At 40.7% G+C, this 15,589-nt stretch overlaps 1 protein-coding gene across 2 annotated transcripts in view; it reads right to left on the reverse strand.

The window, feature by feature from the left end:
* The window catches only part of LMCD1 (LIM and cysteine rich domains 1), an 84,342-nt gene that overhangs the window by 30,778 nt on the left and 37,975 nt on the right, over positions 1-15,589 (reverse strand). For both annotated transcript variants that reach the window (XM_043975614.1, XM_043975613.1), the window contains one exon: positions 6,024-6,279. In XM_043975614.1, the coding sequence (XP_043831549.1) occupies positions 6,024-6,224 (201 nt within the window). In that variant the 5' untranslated portion in view covers positions 6,225-6,279. The remainder of the gene's footprint in view (positions 1-6,023; positions 6,280-15,589) is intronic.

Consider the following 15,589-nt stretch of genomic DNA (forward strand, 5'->3'; position numbering starts at 1 on the left):
AGTGCTAGATCTGGAGTTAGAAGTCTTGGGTTCAAGTTCCAGTGCGGCCACTTACTATTTGTATGACCTCAGGAAATTCAACCAATATCTGTGAGCCTCAGTTTCCTACTTCATAAAATGAGTGAGATTTATTCTCTCTGAGGTGCCTTCCATCTCAACATTTATAATTTTAGGACCTAGATTGGTTTGGGACTGCAGTCCTTTGCATTCTCCCTAACTGGCTTTTGACTTCCACAGCTAGAGACATCATGCATTGTCTTCCTGGCAGCCTATAAGTGATGTGATAGTCAATGTTTAAAAATCATCTTATTGGGTGGAAAAATGAATCCCCGACACACTTTAAAGTTTAATCTGAATTATTAACATTTTCACCATCTCATTCTTAAGCCTTGCCAATCAACAAGGCAATATAACAAGCCCCACTTTGTAGCATTTGCCAATTTCTGAGGTGTAAATGCTCACATTGAAAATATTGACCGGCTCCCGAATGTCCCTGTAACTGATTTAGATCCTGACTCTCAGTATTGGTCCAGCAATTCATTTATACCAAGCATTTGCAGTCAGGAACATGTTGCCATTTTGAAAAATGATGTAGAGCTGCATGGCCTAGGTCCTCGTGGGCTCTATGAACCTGTGCTTCTGATTCTTCATTTTGTAAAGTAAAACCTTGCCTTAACTTACCTTATAGGGGAAATGTTATGAAGTGTTGTGTGAGCAATGTTTAAAGGGGAGAGAAGGGGATGGAAGAGAGAAGGAGAGGAGAGAAGGGGATGAAAGGGAAGGGGAAGAAAGGAGAAGAGTGGGAAAGGAGAGAAAGAGAGAGAAGGAGAAGAAAGAAGAGAGGAGAAGAAAGAGAAAGGGAGAGGAGGAAAAGAGGGGGAAAGGAGAGAACAAAGGAGAAGAATGAAGAAAGAAGAGAGGATAGGAAAGGGAGGGGAAGAGAAGGAAGGAAAGGGGAGGAGAGGAAGCAGAGGAAAAGAAAGGGAAGAGAGGAGAGGCAACAGAATAGAGAGAAAAAGAGAAGGGAAAGAAAGAGGAGGGAAGAGAAAGGAAAAAGAGGGAAAACAAGGAAAGGGAAAGGGAGAGAAAGGAATGGGGAAGAAGGGGAAAAGGAGGGAAGAGTGGGAATGCAAGGGAAGAGAGGATTGTGCTCCCTGGGACAAGCTAGGGACTGGATTGCTGAAATAGCAGAGCAAGGGGAGCATGTCTTGCCTATGACCCTTTAGAATGCTGCACCTGGAGGTTCTGACATCTGTTACTATATCTGTCCTATGCTATTCAGAGTCCAAACATAAGGCAAGGGGAGGAATGTGTTATCAGATCGGGGGTTGTTTTTTCCTTTTGACTTTTAATTCATCCTAATTTTATGGCATCCTGGCCTTGGTTTGACTCGGGATTTTCCCATAGCATCATAAAAGCAGAGCTGAGTTCAGCACAGACTTTGGTCTAGACTATGTTTAGAGATGTGTCCTGGGGTTAGTGGACAGAGGGCTGGCCCTGCAGCTAGGAGGCTCTGAGTTCAATCCTTGACTTTGGCCCATACTGACTATGTGGCCATCAACAAGTGATTTAACCTATCAGTGACCTTGTTGGCTCTGACTAGAAATTATAGACCCTGAACTGGAAGGGAAGTTAGAGGCCAGCCACACTAACCTCATTTTACAGATGACAAAACTGAGGCCTGGAGAGGTTGTGTCTTTCCCAAGGCCACCTAGATAGTGAGTGGTAGAGCTGGTTTATGGTTCTGTTATCTTGGGTTGATTTGGATGAAGGGTAAAATTTCAGAAAGTCAGAATCAAGGTCAGTGGTAGAGGGTAGGCTTTGTATGAACTCTGGAAGTAGAGGGGTGGGAGTATGTAATGGAGCAGACTGGTAGAAATGCCTTGGGTGATGAGTAGGGACTAATTTAGCTGCTAGAAGTTTTTATTCAGCAGACTGGGTCAATTTCTAGACAAGTCAGATCTGTGTCCTATTTATAATTCAGATTTATATAATACTTTATGGTTTGCAAAATACTTTCTTCACAACAAAAACATGATATAGAGAGTATAATATTATTATTCTGATTTTATAGATAAGGATTCTGAGGATATGAGAGTGTTTTGTTTTGGTTTCTTTTGGGGTGGAGATCCCTGATCACAATGCTAATAGGTGTCTGAGGTAGGATTTGAATCTCTTTTTTCTTAACTCTAAATTCAATGTTCTTCCTACCATGAAATACTGTGTCTGTACTATGATATGACCTGCTACTGTCAGTGCTCAAGCACTATTCAAGGATAATCATTCATTTTTTTCCTCCCAGAACTCTCCTGGAGTTTTGTATCTCTTTTATGCAGTCATGTTCCACATTTGATTATATTATCATTTGTGTAGCTGTCATCTCCCTACTAGAACATCACTTCCTTGAAGGACCATGTATTGTGTCTCATTCTATCTCCCAAAGTACCTCACTCAGAATAGGTACTTTGTAAGTACCAGTTATATTGTGGAGAGGTAATAAGATGCTCTTTTGAGAGAGGGTGATGTTAGTGCTAGGAAATGAGAACATTATGTGCTTGACTGATTGGGGCATGGCTCATGACACTTGGCTGGATAGGTTAGAATTCGGTGTGAATGAGGCTCAGGTCATGAGATCAAATTTTTTGTGAACTAGTCAACCATAACCACATACCAATTTGGGTGAGAGAATGTGATTGGATCCATGTAAACCTATTCTCATAAAGGGGAAAATAAACTCTGTTTTCTTCCATGGATGGGGGGTCGGGGTAATATATTGGAAACATGGAATGCTAGGCCTGAATCCTTAGAGAGAATATAGTTTTCCTCCCTTATCTTGGAGAGGAAACTGAGTCCCAGAGAGGGCAATTGATTTGGCCAAGTTGGTAAGGGGCTGATCACAGAGTCTTTTTTTTTTTTGGCAGGGCAATGGGGGTTAAGTGACTTGCCCAGGGTCACACAGCTAGTAAGTGTCAAGTGTCTGAGGCCGGATTTGAACTCAGGTACTCCTGAATCCAGGGCCAGGTGCTTTGTCCACTGCGCCACCTAGCCGCTCCTGATCACAAAGTCTTTTGATTCATGTGCACAGCATTTAACTTTAAAGACAAAAAAAATCAGGTGCAGACTTTCATGTAAGTTAAAGAATGCATCAATTTCACTTCAGTCTTAAGAGTTGTTAATCAAAACTGCTAATATTTGTGACATTTACAGAGAGACCACTTTAGGACAGTTCAGCCTGAGCCCTTAAGATGTGCCCTAAAGTTTGCCTTAAAGAGGAACCAAAAATGCAGTTGCAGATGCATGGGGTCATTTGCTGATTTACTAAGGGAAATGGGCAATCTGTGGGCTGCAGACTTAACTGCTGAGTCATGACACTCAACATGTTCAGACCATCAGTCATCAATAATGATTTCAGCAGACACAAAAAAATGAATGAACCATAGTTTACTTTAACATGGAAAAGAAACCTGGAAGTACAAATTTAGAGCTTCATACTTGTTAGGAATGCTGTAGTGGAAAGAACATTGGACTGAGTGTTCAGACACCTGAGTTCCAACCCCAGCTCTACTAATAACCAGCTGTATATGTCTGAGTAACTTAATCAGTCTCTTTGAGCCTGTTTCCTCATCCCTAAAATGAGAGAGCTAGATTAGACAATTTCTAAAATCCTTTCCATCTATAGTTTTCTATGACAATATCACCTTGAGGATTATCTATTTTGAACTCTGCTCTTGGTCCCCCAAGGCATGCTGGTATTTTTTTTTTACCCAAGAAATAGAAATAAAACAAAACTCTTTTGAGAAAGCAGCTCATTGAGCAGCAAAGTTTAGATAAAAGGAGTGAAAGAGAAGGTAGAGACATCTAGTTTGGGGAAAATACAGTTTTAAAAACTAAAAAGCAGAGGGAGGGAGTGTTAATTACATTAGGAATCTTAGAAATCATTGCATAAGATGCTTCCAAAGTAAAACATTCCTTTTAAAAAACTATTGATGGATAAATTATATTTGTAAGGTCATCCTTGACTTCTCCTACCTGTAGGTATACTTTTCACTACTTTCTTGATCTTTGTTGTTTTTGAAGAAATGCTTAAAGTCACATTGGCAGGGGGAGAGATATATTTAATTTTTTGTAACATTTCTAAAATCTTTGCCAAAAACTGCTTTGCCTTTCCATTCATTTGGGGTTTCCTCACCAGGGACTATTGCCATCTCAGGATGAGGGCAAAATTAAGATTTTTTTTTTCTTGTTCTGAACCCAGCCTTTTGGGTAGGGGAAGGATAGGAACCTTTCTCTGTTTACAATCTTTTCTCTTCCATGCAGGATGAGCCTGGTTAGAAAGGAAGCAATGGGTCTCTAAATCACAAGATCTCAGAATCAGAAGCGACCTCAGCTTCCATCCAGGCCAACCTGTACCTGCAAAAGAATCCTTTCTACAACATAGCCAGCAAGTGGTCATTGAGCTTTTAAATGGTGGTATATAGCTAGAAGTATACATGCCTGGGTTTTCATATAGGAACCAAACTACCTTTAGTGTAGCATTGGAGCTATGAAACCCAAAGGATTATGGTTGAGCAGGATTTTGGTTGTAAAAGATGAATGTTCAAGATTATTTAGTTCCACTCCTTCATTTTACATAGCAGGCAACCCGAGGACAAGAGAGGAGGTGGATCTAAACAAACAAACAAACGAACAAATAAATAAATAATTTTTTTTTTTTAAATAGAGAGAGAGGAGGTGGAGGGGTTTACCCAGGCTTTAGAGCATCCAGATGAGGGCAATCAAGATGGTGAAGGGCTTTGAGTCCGTGACATATAGGAATCATTAAAAGAACTGGACATGGGGTCAGCTAGGTGGCGCAGCGGATAAAGCACTGGCCCTGGATTCAGGAGGACCTGAGTTCAAATCTGGCCTCCGACACTTGGCACTTACTAGCCATGTGACCCTGGGCAACTCACTTACCCCTCATTGCCCTGCAATAAATTAAAAAAAAAGAACTGGACATGTTTAAAATGGAGATGAGAGGACTTGAGGTGAGTGGGGTGAACTACCTTTAAGTATCTGAAAGTCTGTCATACGGAAGAAGAATTAGAATTAATTTTGTTTGACCCAAGAAGAAGGCAGAACCAGGAGCCATCAGTGGAATTTGTGAAGAGGCAATTTAGGCTCGATGTTGGGTTGGGAAGGAAACAAAACCCTAAAGCTCCCAACAATTCCAGGCATCCCAAAGTGGACTGGCCTGCCTCAAGAGATGGGGGATAGGGGGAATCCCTCTGTTTGGAAATCTTCAAGTAGAGGCTGCATTATTACTCAGTGAGTGTGTTACAGTGTGTATGGTTTGGACTAAATGGCTGCTGAGGTCTCATTCCACTTCCAAACCCTTTTATGCTCTTTCGACTGGCAAGTGAAAGAATTAGGATTGGAATTTAGGTTGTAATTTACCAGCTTGCTTGCTAATCTAGTGCTCCTTCCACCTCCTAGTGCTTTCTGCCTTGTGTCACACTGCCTCTCACACTTGTGCTCACTTACTGTCTAAATGTATCTCCTCAGAAGAATGTAAACTCTTTGAGATCAGGGACTGATGCATTCTGTTTTTGTATCTTCAGAACCTAACATGGTGACTTACATAGGAGCAAATAATTAATAAATATTTGTTGAATAGAATTTTTCACCAGTAAAGTAAGTGAACAGACAAAGAATCATAGTCTACCACTGGAAAGGACCCCAGAAACCACTTTGTACAACCATGTCATTTTGCCAATGAGAAAACTAATATCTGGAGGTGGGGGGGGCGGTTTCTCAAGGTCATACAGGTAGTAACCAGTTACCTCTGCTGTCCTGGGCTACTCCATGTCTCTAAGATATCAAGTAACAAGTAACAGGAAACATCACTTGCATATGATACCTGAACAGAAGAAAGGCATTGATTTGAGTGACACTTTTTCCGCTACCTCCCCAAGCAATAGCCTATCAAATTCAGGACCCCAGGAGGTGCGGGTTTTCTCAAGGCCAGAGAGAAATACTCTTACCAGTTTCTGAGTCAGTCCTGGAGGAGCCCATTCATATGTGATGGTATCAAAGGTGGGATCCTTCCCTGTTGCAATAGGGTTGGTCATAATCATCCTGTTCCTCTTGTAGATGCGGATGCCATCTCCACCTTTGACCCGGGCTGTGAGGGTGGAGTATTTGGAATCTGTCAGCAAGCGGCCAATTTTCCGATCATCTTCCATTTCGGAGCTCAGGCTGTGATCTTCATAGCTGCATTTACATGACTTGCATATTTTCCTGTGAGGGGGGAGGATGGTGGGACAAGTGAGCTCATCCTTTGGCTATGAGCAGGACTGGGGCGGCATTTGCTGTTTTGAAAGCTCAAAGTTTAACTTAAGTCCCTTGGAAAGGTTAGCAACAGGATCAGATTGTGACCCTAGACAAGGAGCCGCCTTTGTGATTGAAAACCTTATTTGGGAAAAGCCGGCATGATATTTCTGCAAGGAATGTGCTGGTGATGTAGAATAAGATTTTTACTGCTTTCCCATGTGGAAAGGGAAAATGTCTCCCACCTTCCTTCCCTTGCAAAAAAAAAAAAAAAAAGCAGCAACTGATTTGTGTGTGTTTCAGTGACAGGGAAAGCTCATTCATTAAAAAGATGCTCCCAGGAGTTTTCCTCCAAGATTTATGGGCCCACAACAACAGACATTTGTACATTTGGCTATGCTAGTGCACTTTTGACAGAAGGCGGCTGTGCAGTTTCTTGGGGAAGAGTGGACAGCGCCCAGAGGAAAGGAAACCTATTAGAACCCTGGAAACTAAGCAGGAGATATTGGAATGGATGAAGTCTGGCTTCACTCCTGGTGGGGGAGGAACCTGAGGGGTGTGTGAGAGTGCATAATTATGTCTGTGTGTATTCATGTGTGTGATAGAAGATTCATTTGTAATATTCAAGTTCTGATACTTCCTCTGAACGGTATTCACATCAGCATCTGGCTACTTTGAGGCATGCAACTAAAACTTAGCTATCCAGATACTCTTACTGTCTGCAGAAAAATCATTCTTTCCTTTTTAAAGGTTCACTGGAGATAGACTCTGTTTCCAATTCCTTGGCACACATAAGAGCCTCGTATCAGTAAGGGGCAACTCACCATTTGATTAGCAACTGAGCTTGATACGCTTTGTTTCTAACTCAGATTGAGACAGCCAGGTAGCGCACTCCCCACTCACCCAGGCCCCCACCTGCCCCCTCATTCCCTACTCACAGGGCTTCTTCAGATCAGCAGAACCCTCTGTATCCCCAGCTCATGAGATCATCAACTTCAAGCTGCCTCAGTAGTGGAGATTAGAGGTGTGCATCACTGTGCCTTACAAGCAGTTTTTATTTCAAAGCACGTCACATATTTATATCTCACCTATAGTATCTGTTTTCTCATATTAACAAAGAAACCCTGGGTGACTCCCTCATTCAACTTTATGTGTGTAAACAATGGGGAGGAGGGGAGAGGAGAGTATAGGGAGACAAGGGAGATGGTAAAAACACAGAGGGGATGGTAGAGACATAGAGGGATGGCACAGAGAGTAAGGCAGGAACATTGGAAGGATGATAGGGAAATAGAGGGGATGGCAGGGATACAGGGGGAATGGTAAGAACAGAGTGAAGGATGGCAAGGACAGAGGGGGGATATCAGAGGCATAAGACAGAAGGAAGTACCTGCCATTTTTAGACTCCAGGTATTCTATTATTATATGTAAGAGTTCTCTTGGGAGAATTTCTGAAGGAAAGCTCATTCTTTGTGGCAGCTTCTTAAAGGGGAAGCTCCCTTTGTTCTCACCCTCCAATTTTGGTGCCTCTTTTATGTGGGTTAAAAAATAGGTGTGATTTTACCTAGCTTGTTTCTAGTCTTCCATCTCACTTTACAGCAGAGGAAGATGAAGCCAAGAGAAGGCAAAAGGACTGCCCAAGGTAGCCCAGCTGGGGCAGAGCTGGAACAAAGAGCCAGCTCTCCTCACTCCCCATCTAGGGCTCTTCCCACTACTCCATCTCCTCTCCTTTGAGTCTTCCCCAGAAGATAAGTAAAGGAGTTTGGGGAATGTAAGTTTCATGTTGTAAGGATATAGATACTGTGTCCAAGGCTGTGTTGGGCTAACATCCCATGAATTTTAATTTGTATAAGTCTAGTAGGAAATGAAGAGAATGTGAATTAAACTTAGCCATTGTATTTCATAGCATACTGTCTCATAATTCTGGGAAAGGCTTTGGTTACATTGAAGATACTTAGGAAGCTTGGTATAGTAGAAAAAATGAAATGGAGAAAATTGGATTCAAGGCTTGACTTAGTCTCTTTGGTCTTCACTTCCCTCATCTGTAAAATGTGGGGCATTAGACTAAAGAATATCTATTGTTCTTCCTATTACTCTAATTCCATCACCTAGATATTTTGAATGCTCTTGCCCATCCTCAGTCCCCAGTAAAATGTTTTTTCTGATCTTTACTGTGTTAGTAGGTTTTGTAGGTCAGTGGCCCATTATTTAGAAGACATTTTGAAAATGAAAATTTCATTTAACCTCTCAGACTAAGTTAGATTGTAGGCTTCTCCATTAGATTACAAGCTCCTTGAGGGCAGGGACTGTCTTTTTTTTTTGTATCCCCAGTGCTTAGCACAGTGCCTGACACATAATAGGGCCTTAATAAATGTATATTGAATTGAATCCAATAGGTCACCACCTATGAAATCTGATTTTATAGGTATTGAAAGGCTTCTTTCTCTTCCTCAACCCCACACCTAGTATATCCAATGTCTTCTTTACATGCTACTACCTTCATTCAAATCCTTATCACCAGGGGCACAGTGGATAAAGCACTGGCTCTGGATTCAGGAGGACTTGAGTTCAAATTCCACCTCAGAAACTTTTGACACTTGCTAGCTGTGTGACCTTGGGAAAGTCACTTAACCCTCATTGCCCCACAAAAAAAAAAAGTCCTTATCACCTATTGCATAAAGTAGAACAGGGCTTCTCAAAGAGTGTAACCTGAATTTCAGCTAGCTGTTTAGTGAACTGCATGCAACTTTTAATTGCAATTCATAATATAATAATGCACGATATAACAATGTATACACAAGTCTTCACAAATTGTATGGAATTCACACTTGTTCTCACATTCAGGATTCTTTGTGGTAAAGAACAATATTATGATGTGAATAAAATAAGTCTGAGAATGATTTGTTTGAGAAGTTTGGCCCAGTAGAAAGGAAACGGAATGGAGAAAATTGATACCAGTCTTGACTTAGCTTCTGTTAATATGTATGTATGGATCGCCTGGATTTGATGGAGGTGCCTTATTATCCACAAGCATTTTTTATGAAACCCTGGGTTAATAGGAACAAAATGTCCTTCAACTGAACTCCAGACTGAACCCAGATAGCTAGCAGATAAAAGTCCCTACCTAGTAACTTCTTTCCTTAGGATAATCAGTCTCTATCTTATGGGGACATCTGGGCATCCTCATCCTTGCAAAACTCCTTTTTGAAATCCTGTAGCCTTTTGCATAATGAATTAATGATAGCTTGTATAGGAACCATGACATTATGGGAAGGAGAGTATGTCAGAAGTCAGAACATGTGAGCCCCAGTTTTAAGTCAGACAATTACTAGCCCTGAGAGCTCCAGCAAATCAATTTACCTTCTTGGCCTCAGTTTCCTCTCATAAAATGAAAGCTCTGGAGTAGAAGATAATCTAACTTCCCTCCCTCTCCAGCATTCTTTCATTCACTGTATGTATCCAGAGTCTGATGGGATAGAATTTCTCTTAAACAATACCATAAATATATAGCAGCAGAGTTAGCTGAGACAAGAAACTCTGTTCTTCATCATCAAATGTAGGTTGAAAAGTATCTCTTCCATACTATTGTGCTGTAAGAAATGATGAGCAGGAGGAGTTCAGAGAAACCTGGAGGGTCTTACGTGAGCTGATGTTGAGTGAGATGAGCAGAACCAGAAGAACATTGTACACAGTATCATCAACATTGAGTGTTGATCTACTGTAATGGACTATATTCTTCTCACCAATGCAATGGTACAGAAGAGTTCCAGGGAACTCATGATAGAAGAGGATCTCCAAATCCAAGGGAAAAAAAAAAGAATTGTAGAGTATAGATGCTGAATGAACCATACTATTTCTTTTGTTTTTGGTACTGTTGGTTTTTTTTTTTCTATTTTGAGGTTTTTCATCATTGCTCTGATTTTTTTCTCTTATAACAGGACTAATACAGAGATAGGATTAATGTTATTATGTGTATATATATGTATGTATAGATATATCTATATGTATATGTATATAGATATAGATATATAGATATAACCTATATCAGATTACCTTGCTGTCTAGGGGAGGGGGGGAGGGGGGAGGGAGAAAAAATCTGAAATTGTAAAGCTTGTATAAACAAAAGTTGAGAACTATCTTTACATGTAACAGAAAAATAAAATACCTTATATGTAAAAGAAAAAAAGAAAAGTATCTCTTCCAGAAACAATCATGTTGGAGACAGTTTGCTCAAAATTTAGATAAAGATGGAATTGTTGCTAGGAATCTTCTTCTGCAGAATTACCCTTGGAGTTGGCAGTTGTTAGAAGTTTACCACAAGTAGGGATTAAAAAAAAGGAGATTTTTTGGAATCTCAAAACAGATGTCCTAGCTTCATGACCCTGGGCAAGTCACTTAACCTGATTGCCTTCAAGAAAACAAAACAATACCCTAAAAACAAACAAACAACTACAATAACAACAACAACAAAAAAAACATGCCATGCATCCTCATACTATATGTGCGTGTGTCCCTGTTCTCTAATTTCTTTCCTTCCCCCTTCATCATATGGGATTTTCTCTCTCCATTGAAATATAAACAAGTTCTAGGTATGTCGAATTCTAAGGCTTGATTGATTTTAAATGAAGGCTAAAATGAAATAAAAATAAAAATCTCCACATGCTCAGAAACCCACCCTCTTTGATTTACATACTTTGAAAGGTATTTGCACTGAAGAAATCCCTCAGCACTGTACTCTGGAATCATATTTCTGTCTGAACTGGGAATCAACCTTTACAGCAGATTAGCTAGACTGAAAGTTCCATTCAGAGAAAAGGAAATTTGAGGTTGCTCTGGGCCAATCCTTCGTTTTCTTTGCTCTACTGTGTTGTGTAGATTCAGCCTCCAAACAACCGTCTTCTTGTCTGCCTTCACTGCCTCTCTTGACCTTTTTCAGGAGGCAATGTATCATAGCAGATAGTAGTCAGAAAGAGGCGGGTTCGAATCCAGCCTCTGACACTTACCTGGCCATGCAGACAATTCACCACAAGCTCTCTGGGCTTGTTTCTTCATCTGTGGAGTGGGGTTAGAAGTCATGGCCTCTGAGGTCTTTCCAGTTCTAAATCTATGACCCTGTGCCTTCCATATTTCCAACTCACTTTGAAAAGTTACAATTGATACCAGCCTGTCACTGTTAATGGACACTGAACTTCCTGACTGTTTGCTTAGCATGTGATCTAGCTTGGTGATATCCACTTTTATAACTCAAGACAAGAGTAAATAGTGACATAGGATCCACAGTACACCACATTTATGGCCTATTTTTAAACAAAACAACAAAAAAAGGTCATTTATTCAATAAACTACTATTGCATATGCACTTTCTACCAGGCCCTGTGGTAAGTACTAGGGAAGATAGAAAGGTAAACAACAAACCTGAGATTTGCCTTCTTGCCACTGATAAGCAAGTAAGGGTAATAGAATACATGCACATATCACATTGGGCCATATTAGAGAAATAGTGGGAAGTAAGGCCAAAAAAATTCAAGCAATTAATATTTAAGTGTTGTACTATGTGCCAGGCACATATGTGAAGTGCAGAGATGCAAAAAGAGGCAAAAATAGGGGGAGTAGGAGAGGGGAAAGGAAACAAGCACTTTGTAAGTGACTTCTAGATACCTGGCACTGTCCTAGACACTCTATAAATGTCTCATTGATCTCACAAAAACCCTGGTAAGTAATTGCTATTATATTTGTCCCCCATTTCAACAGAGGCTGTGACCTTTCCAGGGTCCCAGAGCTAGTAAATGTCTGAGGCTGTATTTGAACTCTTCTTCCTGATATCCAGGCTCGGCTCTGTCTAGGGTGACATTTAGCTACCTTAGAGCTGAAGGAGCCATTAAAGATGACCTGGTCTAGCTTCATTTTATATTTTTATATTATTGGGAGTGAGACCATGACATAGTGTCAAAATGACCTGATTTGAAGTCAGAAGACTTGTGTTTGAATCCACTTATTACATGTATGACCCTGGATGATAAATCATTCAAAAACATATTGGGGGTGGCTAGGTGGCGCAGTGGATAAAGCACCGGCCCTGGATTCAGGAGGATTTGAGTTCAAATCTGGCCTCAGACACTTGACATTTACCAGCTGTGTAACCCTGGGCAAGTCACTTAACCCTCATTTCCCCACCAAAAAGAAAAAACAAACCAAAAAAAAACCCCACAAAACATATATTAAATGCCCTATGATGTGCCAGGCCCCTGGGTATACAAAGCCAAAGATGAAGAAGACAATACCTCTTCTCAAGGAGCTTACATTCTAATCATCCTCTCCGTGGGGGATATAGATGGGACATAGAGTAAAATGCAAGATCATTTGGAAGAAGGAGAGCAAATCTGGGGAATTGGGAAAGGCTTCATGTAGAGAGTGGTACCCGAGCTGTATTGGAAAGAAAACCCGAGATCCTAGGAGGCTGAGGTGTGGGAGGGAGAGCAGCCCAGGCACAGGTAGGGCCAATTCAAAGGTACAAAAATAGAAGCAGCAAAAGCTCGGCTTGGCTAGACCTTAGGTGTAGAAGGGGAGTCATCCATAATAAGGCCTAACAGAGAGGTTGCAGCCAGGTTGGGACAGGCTTCAAATGTCCAACAGAAGAGTTCATTCATTTGTTTATTTATTTTGTCCTAGAGACAACAGGGAATCACTGGGGTTTCTTGAGTTCCAGGAGTTAAGTCAGGCACATCACCAGGAGCTCTATGGGGGATGGATAGGAAGAGGGCAAAAGAGTCTTGAGTTAAGGAAACTAATTTAGGAAGCTAGTGATCCTCCATTAACACCCATGAATCTTAAGTTACTCATTTATGAATGAGGTGGGGGGGGGGAGTGTTGAGTTAGATGACACCTAAAATATTTTCTATCTTTTGAATTCTAGGGACCTCAAGAGGAAAGGTAGATGAGCTACTTTCCTTGTGCATCACCCATCGTTAGAGACTTTTGAACTAGGACGTACATAAGGTGGGCAAAAAAGGAAGCCAGAGAGAACACCAAGGATCAACTTCACAATGTTTTGGCAGCCCTGTATAGGGGAAAAGACACTTCTATCATACAGCTGTGTGATCAAGAGCTGTGTGACCCTGGGTGAGTCATTTAACCTCTCTTCCTTTCAATTTCCTTATCAGTAAAATGGGAATAATAACAATAGGGTTGTTGTGAAGATCAAATGAGAGATTTGTAAAGTGCTTTGCAAACCTTCAAGGTCTATAGAACTAGATTTAATAATAATAATAACAAGAAAATGCCATTCACCATAATCAACATATAATTCATTATTAACACACTTATCATCCTAACTCTACATCAAGTATATAATTAATTTCCACTAATAATTATTTCAATAAAATGTATGGTTCATAATAATATCATTAATAGTCCTCTTCCTGGAGAGAGCCTGGTACTTGGGCTGAGCCTTGAAGGAATGAGATTCTGAGAGGACAAGGTAAAGAGGGAGAAACCAGTGGAAATAACATTGGAGTGGGACTCCAAGTGTGTCCTCAGGCAATCACTTCATCTCTGTGGGCCTCAATTTCTCCTTGTGTAAAATGAGGGGATTGGTCTAGCCCAGGGCTTCTTAAACTTTTCCTACTCTCGACCTCTTTTGACCTAAGAAATTTTTGTACCACCTTGGGTATATAGGTATATAAAATAGGTATACATAACTTTTTTTTGAGGGGGGGGGCATAACTTTTTACTGTTGCTAAGTTTTATGTGACCACCATGTTCAGTTACGTGATCCCATATGGGGTCTCAACCCAAAGTTTAATAAGCTCTGGACTAAATAATATCCAAAGTCCTTATTTCAGCCTCAAAAAAAAAAAATGTGAAATGTGTGCAGGTTTAGAACCTTCTCTACAATTTATACTCTTGGAGAGTTTTGGGGAGCATTAAGAGGTCACAGGACTTGTCCGGGGTCACACAACCAGTATGTCACAAGGTAGGACTTAAACCCCAGGCTTCCTGAAATTTGAGAACAGCTCTCTACTCTGTTGTACCTCCCTTATGTTAGAATTCCATCAAACTTCGGTAGATATGGTCACTTCGTTAGTCTGGGTACTATCTCTAAAAATTTCAAGACCGCCTTCAAGAGGTGAGCCATTCCAAATTCAGTGAGGCTAAGCCTTGGAAGAAAGTCCATCAACCCCATTACTCCTTGATAAGATCCACCAGAATTATCCTCTAGTGGCATAAACTTTGAGAATTCAGTATCAATTTAGTGCTAACACAGAACTTCAGAACGGGACTTCAGTAGAAATAACCTACCATTTTGGGCCAAACATAGGCCAGCCCTGACTACAAAACAAAGAGACAGCTGGTGACTCAGTGAATCGAGCACTGTGGCTGGAGTCTGGAAGATCTGAGTTCCAATCTGGCCTCAGATATTGTTTGACCTTGGGTAAGTCACTTAATATCTGTTTGCCTCAGTCTCCTCAACTATAAAACAGGGATAATGACAACCTCTACCTTGCAAGGTTGTTTGCAGTATTAAATGAGATGTGTATTAAAAAGTACTTAGCACAGTTACCAACACATAATTGATATTATATAAATCCTTATTTCCTTCCCTCTCTGTATCCCTAACATGAGATGTCTCTGTAAAAGAACTATAACAGAGTATTAGCTTGGAAGTTGTATGAAGAGGGGCAGCTAGGTGACATAGTGGATAAAAACACTGGCCCTGGATTCATTAGGACCTGAGTTCAAATCCAGCCTCAGACACTTGATACTTACTAGCTGTGTGACCCTGGGCAAGTCCCTTAATCCTCATTGCCCCGCAAAATAAATAAATAAATTGAAATGAGAAGTTGTATGAAGAATGGGTAAGAGAAGGAAGTGACTAGAAATGGAGCCAAATCAGGAAGCTACTGCAATAGTCTAGTGAGATATGAGGGCCTTATGAATGGAGAGAAGAGGATGAATAGTAGAAATGCTGAGATAGTATAATCTTACAAGCCTTGGCAATTGCTTGACTATGGAGTGCAAGGGAGAAGGAAGAGTCAAGGATGACTGATGTGAAGCTAAGTGACTGGCTGGATGGTGATGCACTTAACAGAAATAGAAAAGTCTGGAATGGGTAGTATTTTTCAAGGTTACATAGAATTAATTATGTTTTGAGCTCAGATTTACTTTGGGCTTCTGAGTTTGAGATATAATATGGGTGAAATTCGAGGACATAATGCCATCTGCCTTGGTTGCTTCACAAATCTGTTTTGGGAGTAACTGAGGTAAGACTATATAGATCTGAAAG

This window comes from Dromiciops gliroides, chromosome 1 (genome assembly GCF_019393635.1).
Source record: "Dromiciops gliroides isolate mDroGli1 chromosome 1, mDroGli1.pri, whole genome shotgun sequence".
NCBI classification, from domain to species: Eukaryota; Metazoa; Chordata; class Mammalia; order Microbiotheria; family Microbiotheriidae; genus Dromiciops; species Dromiciops gliroides.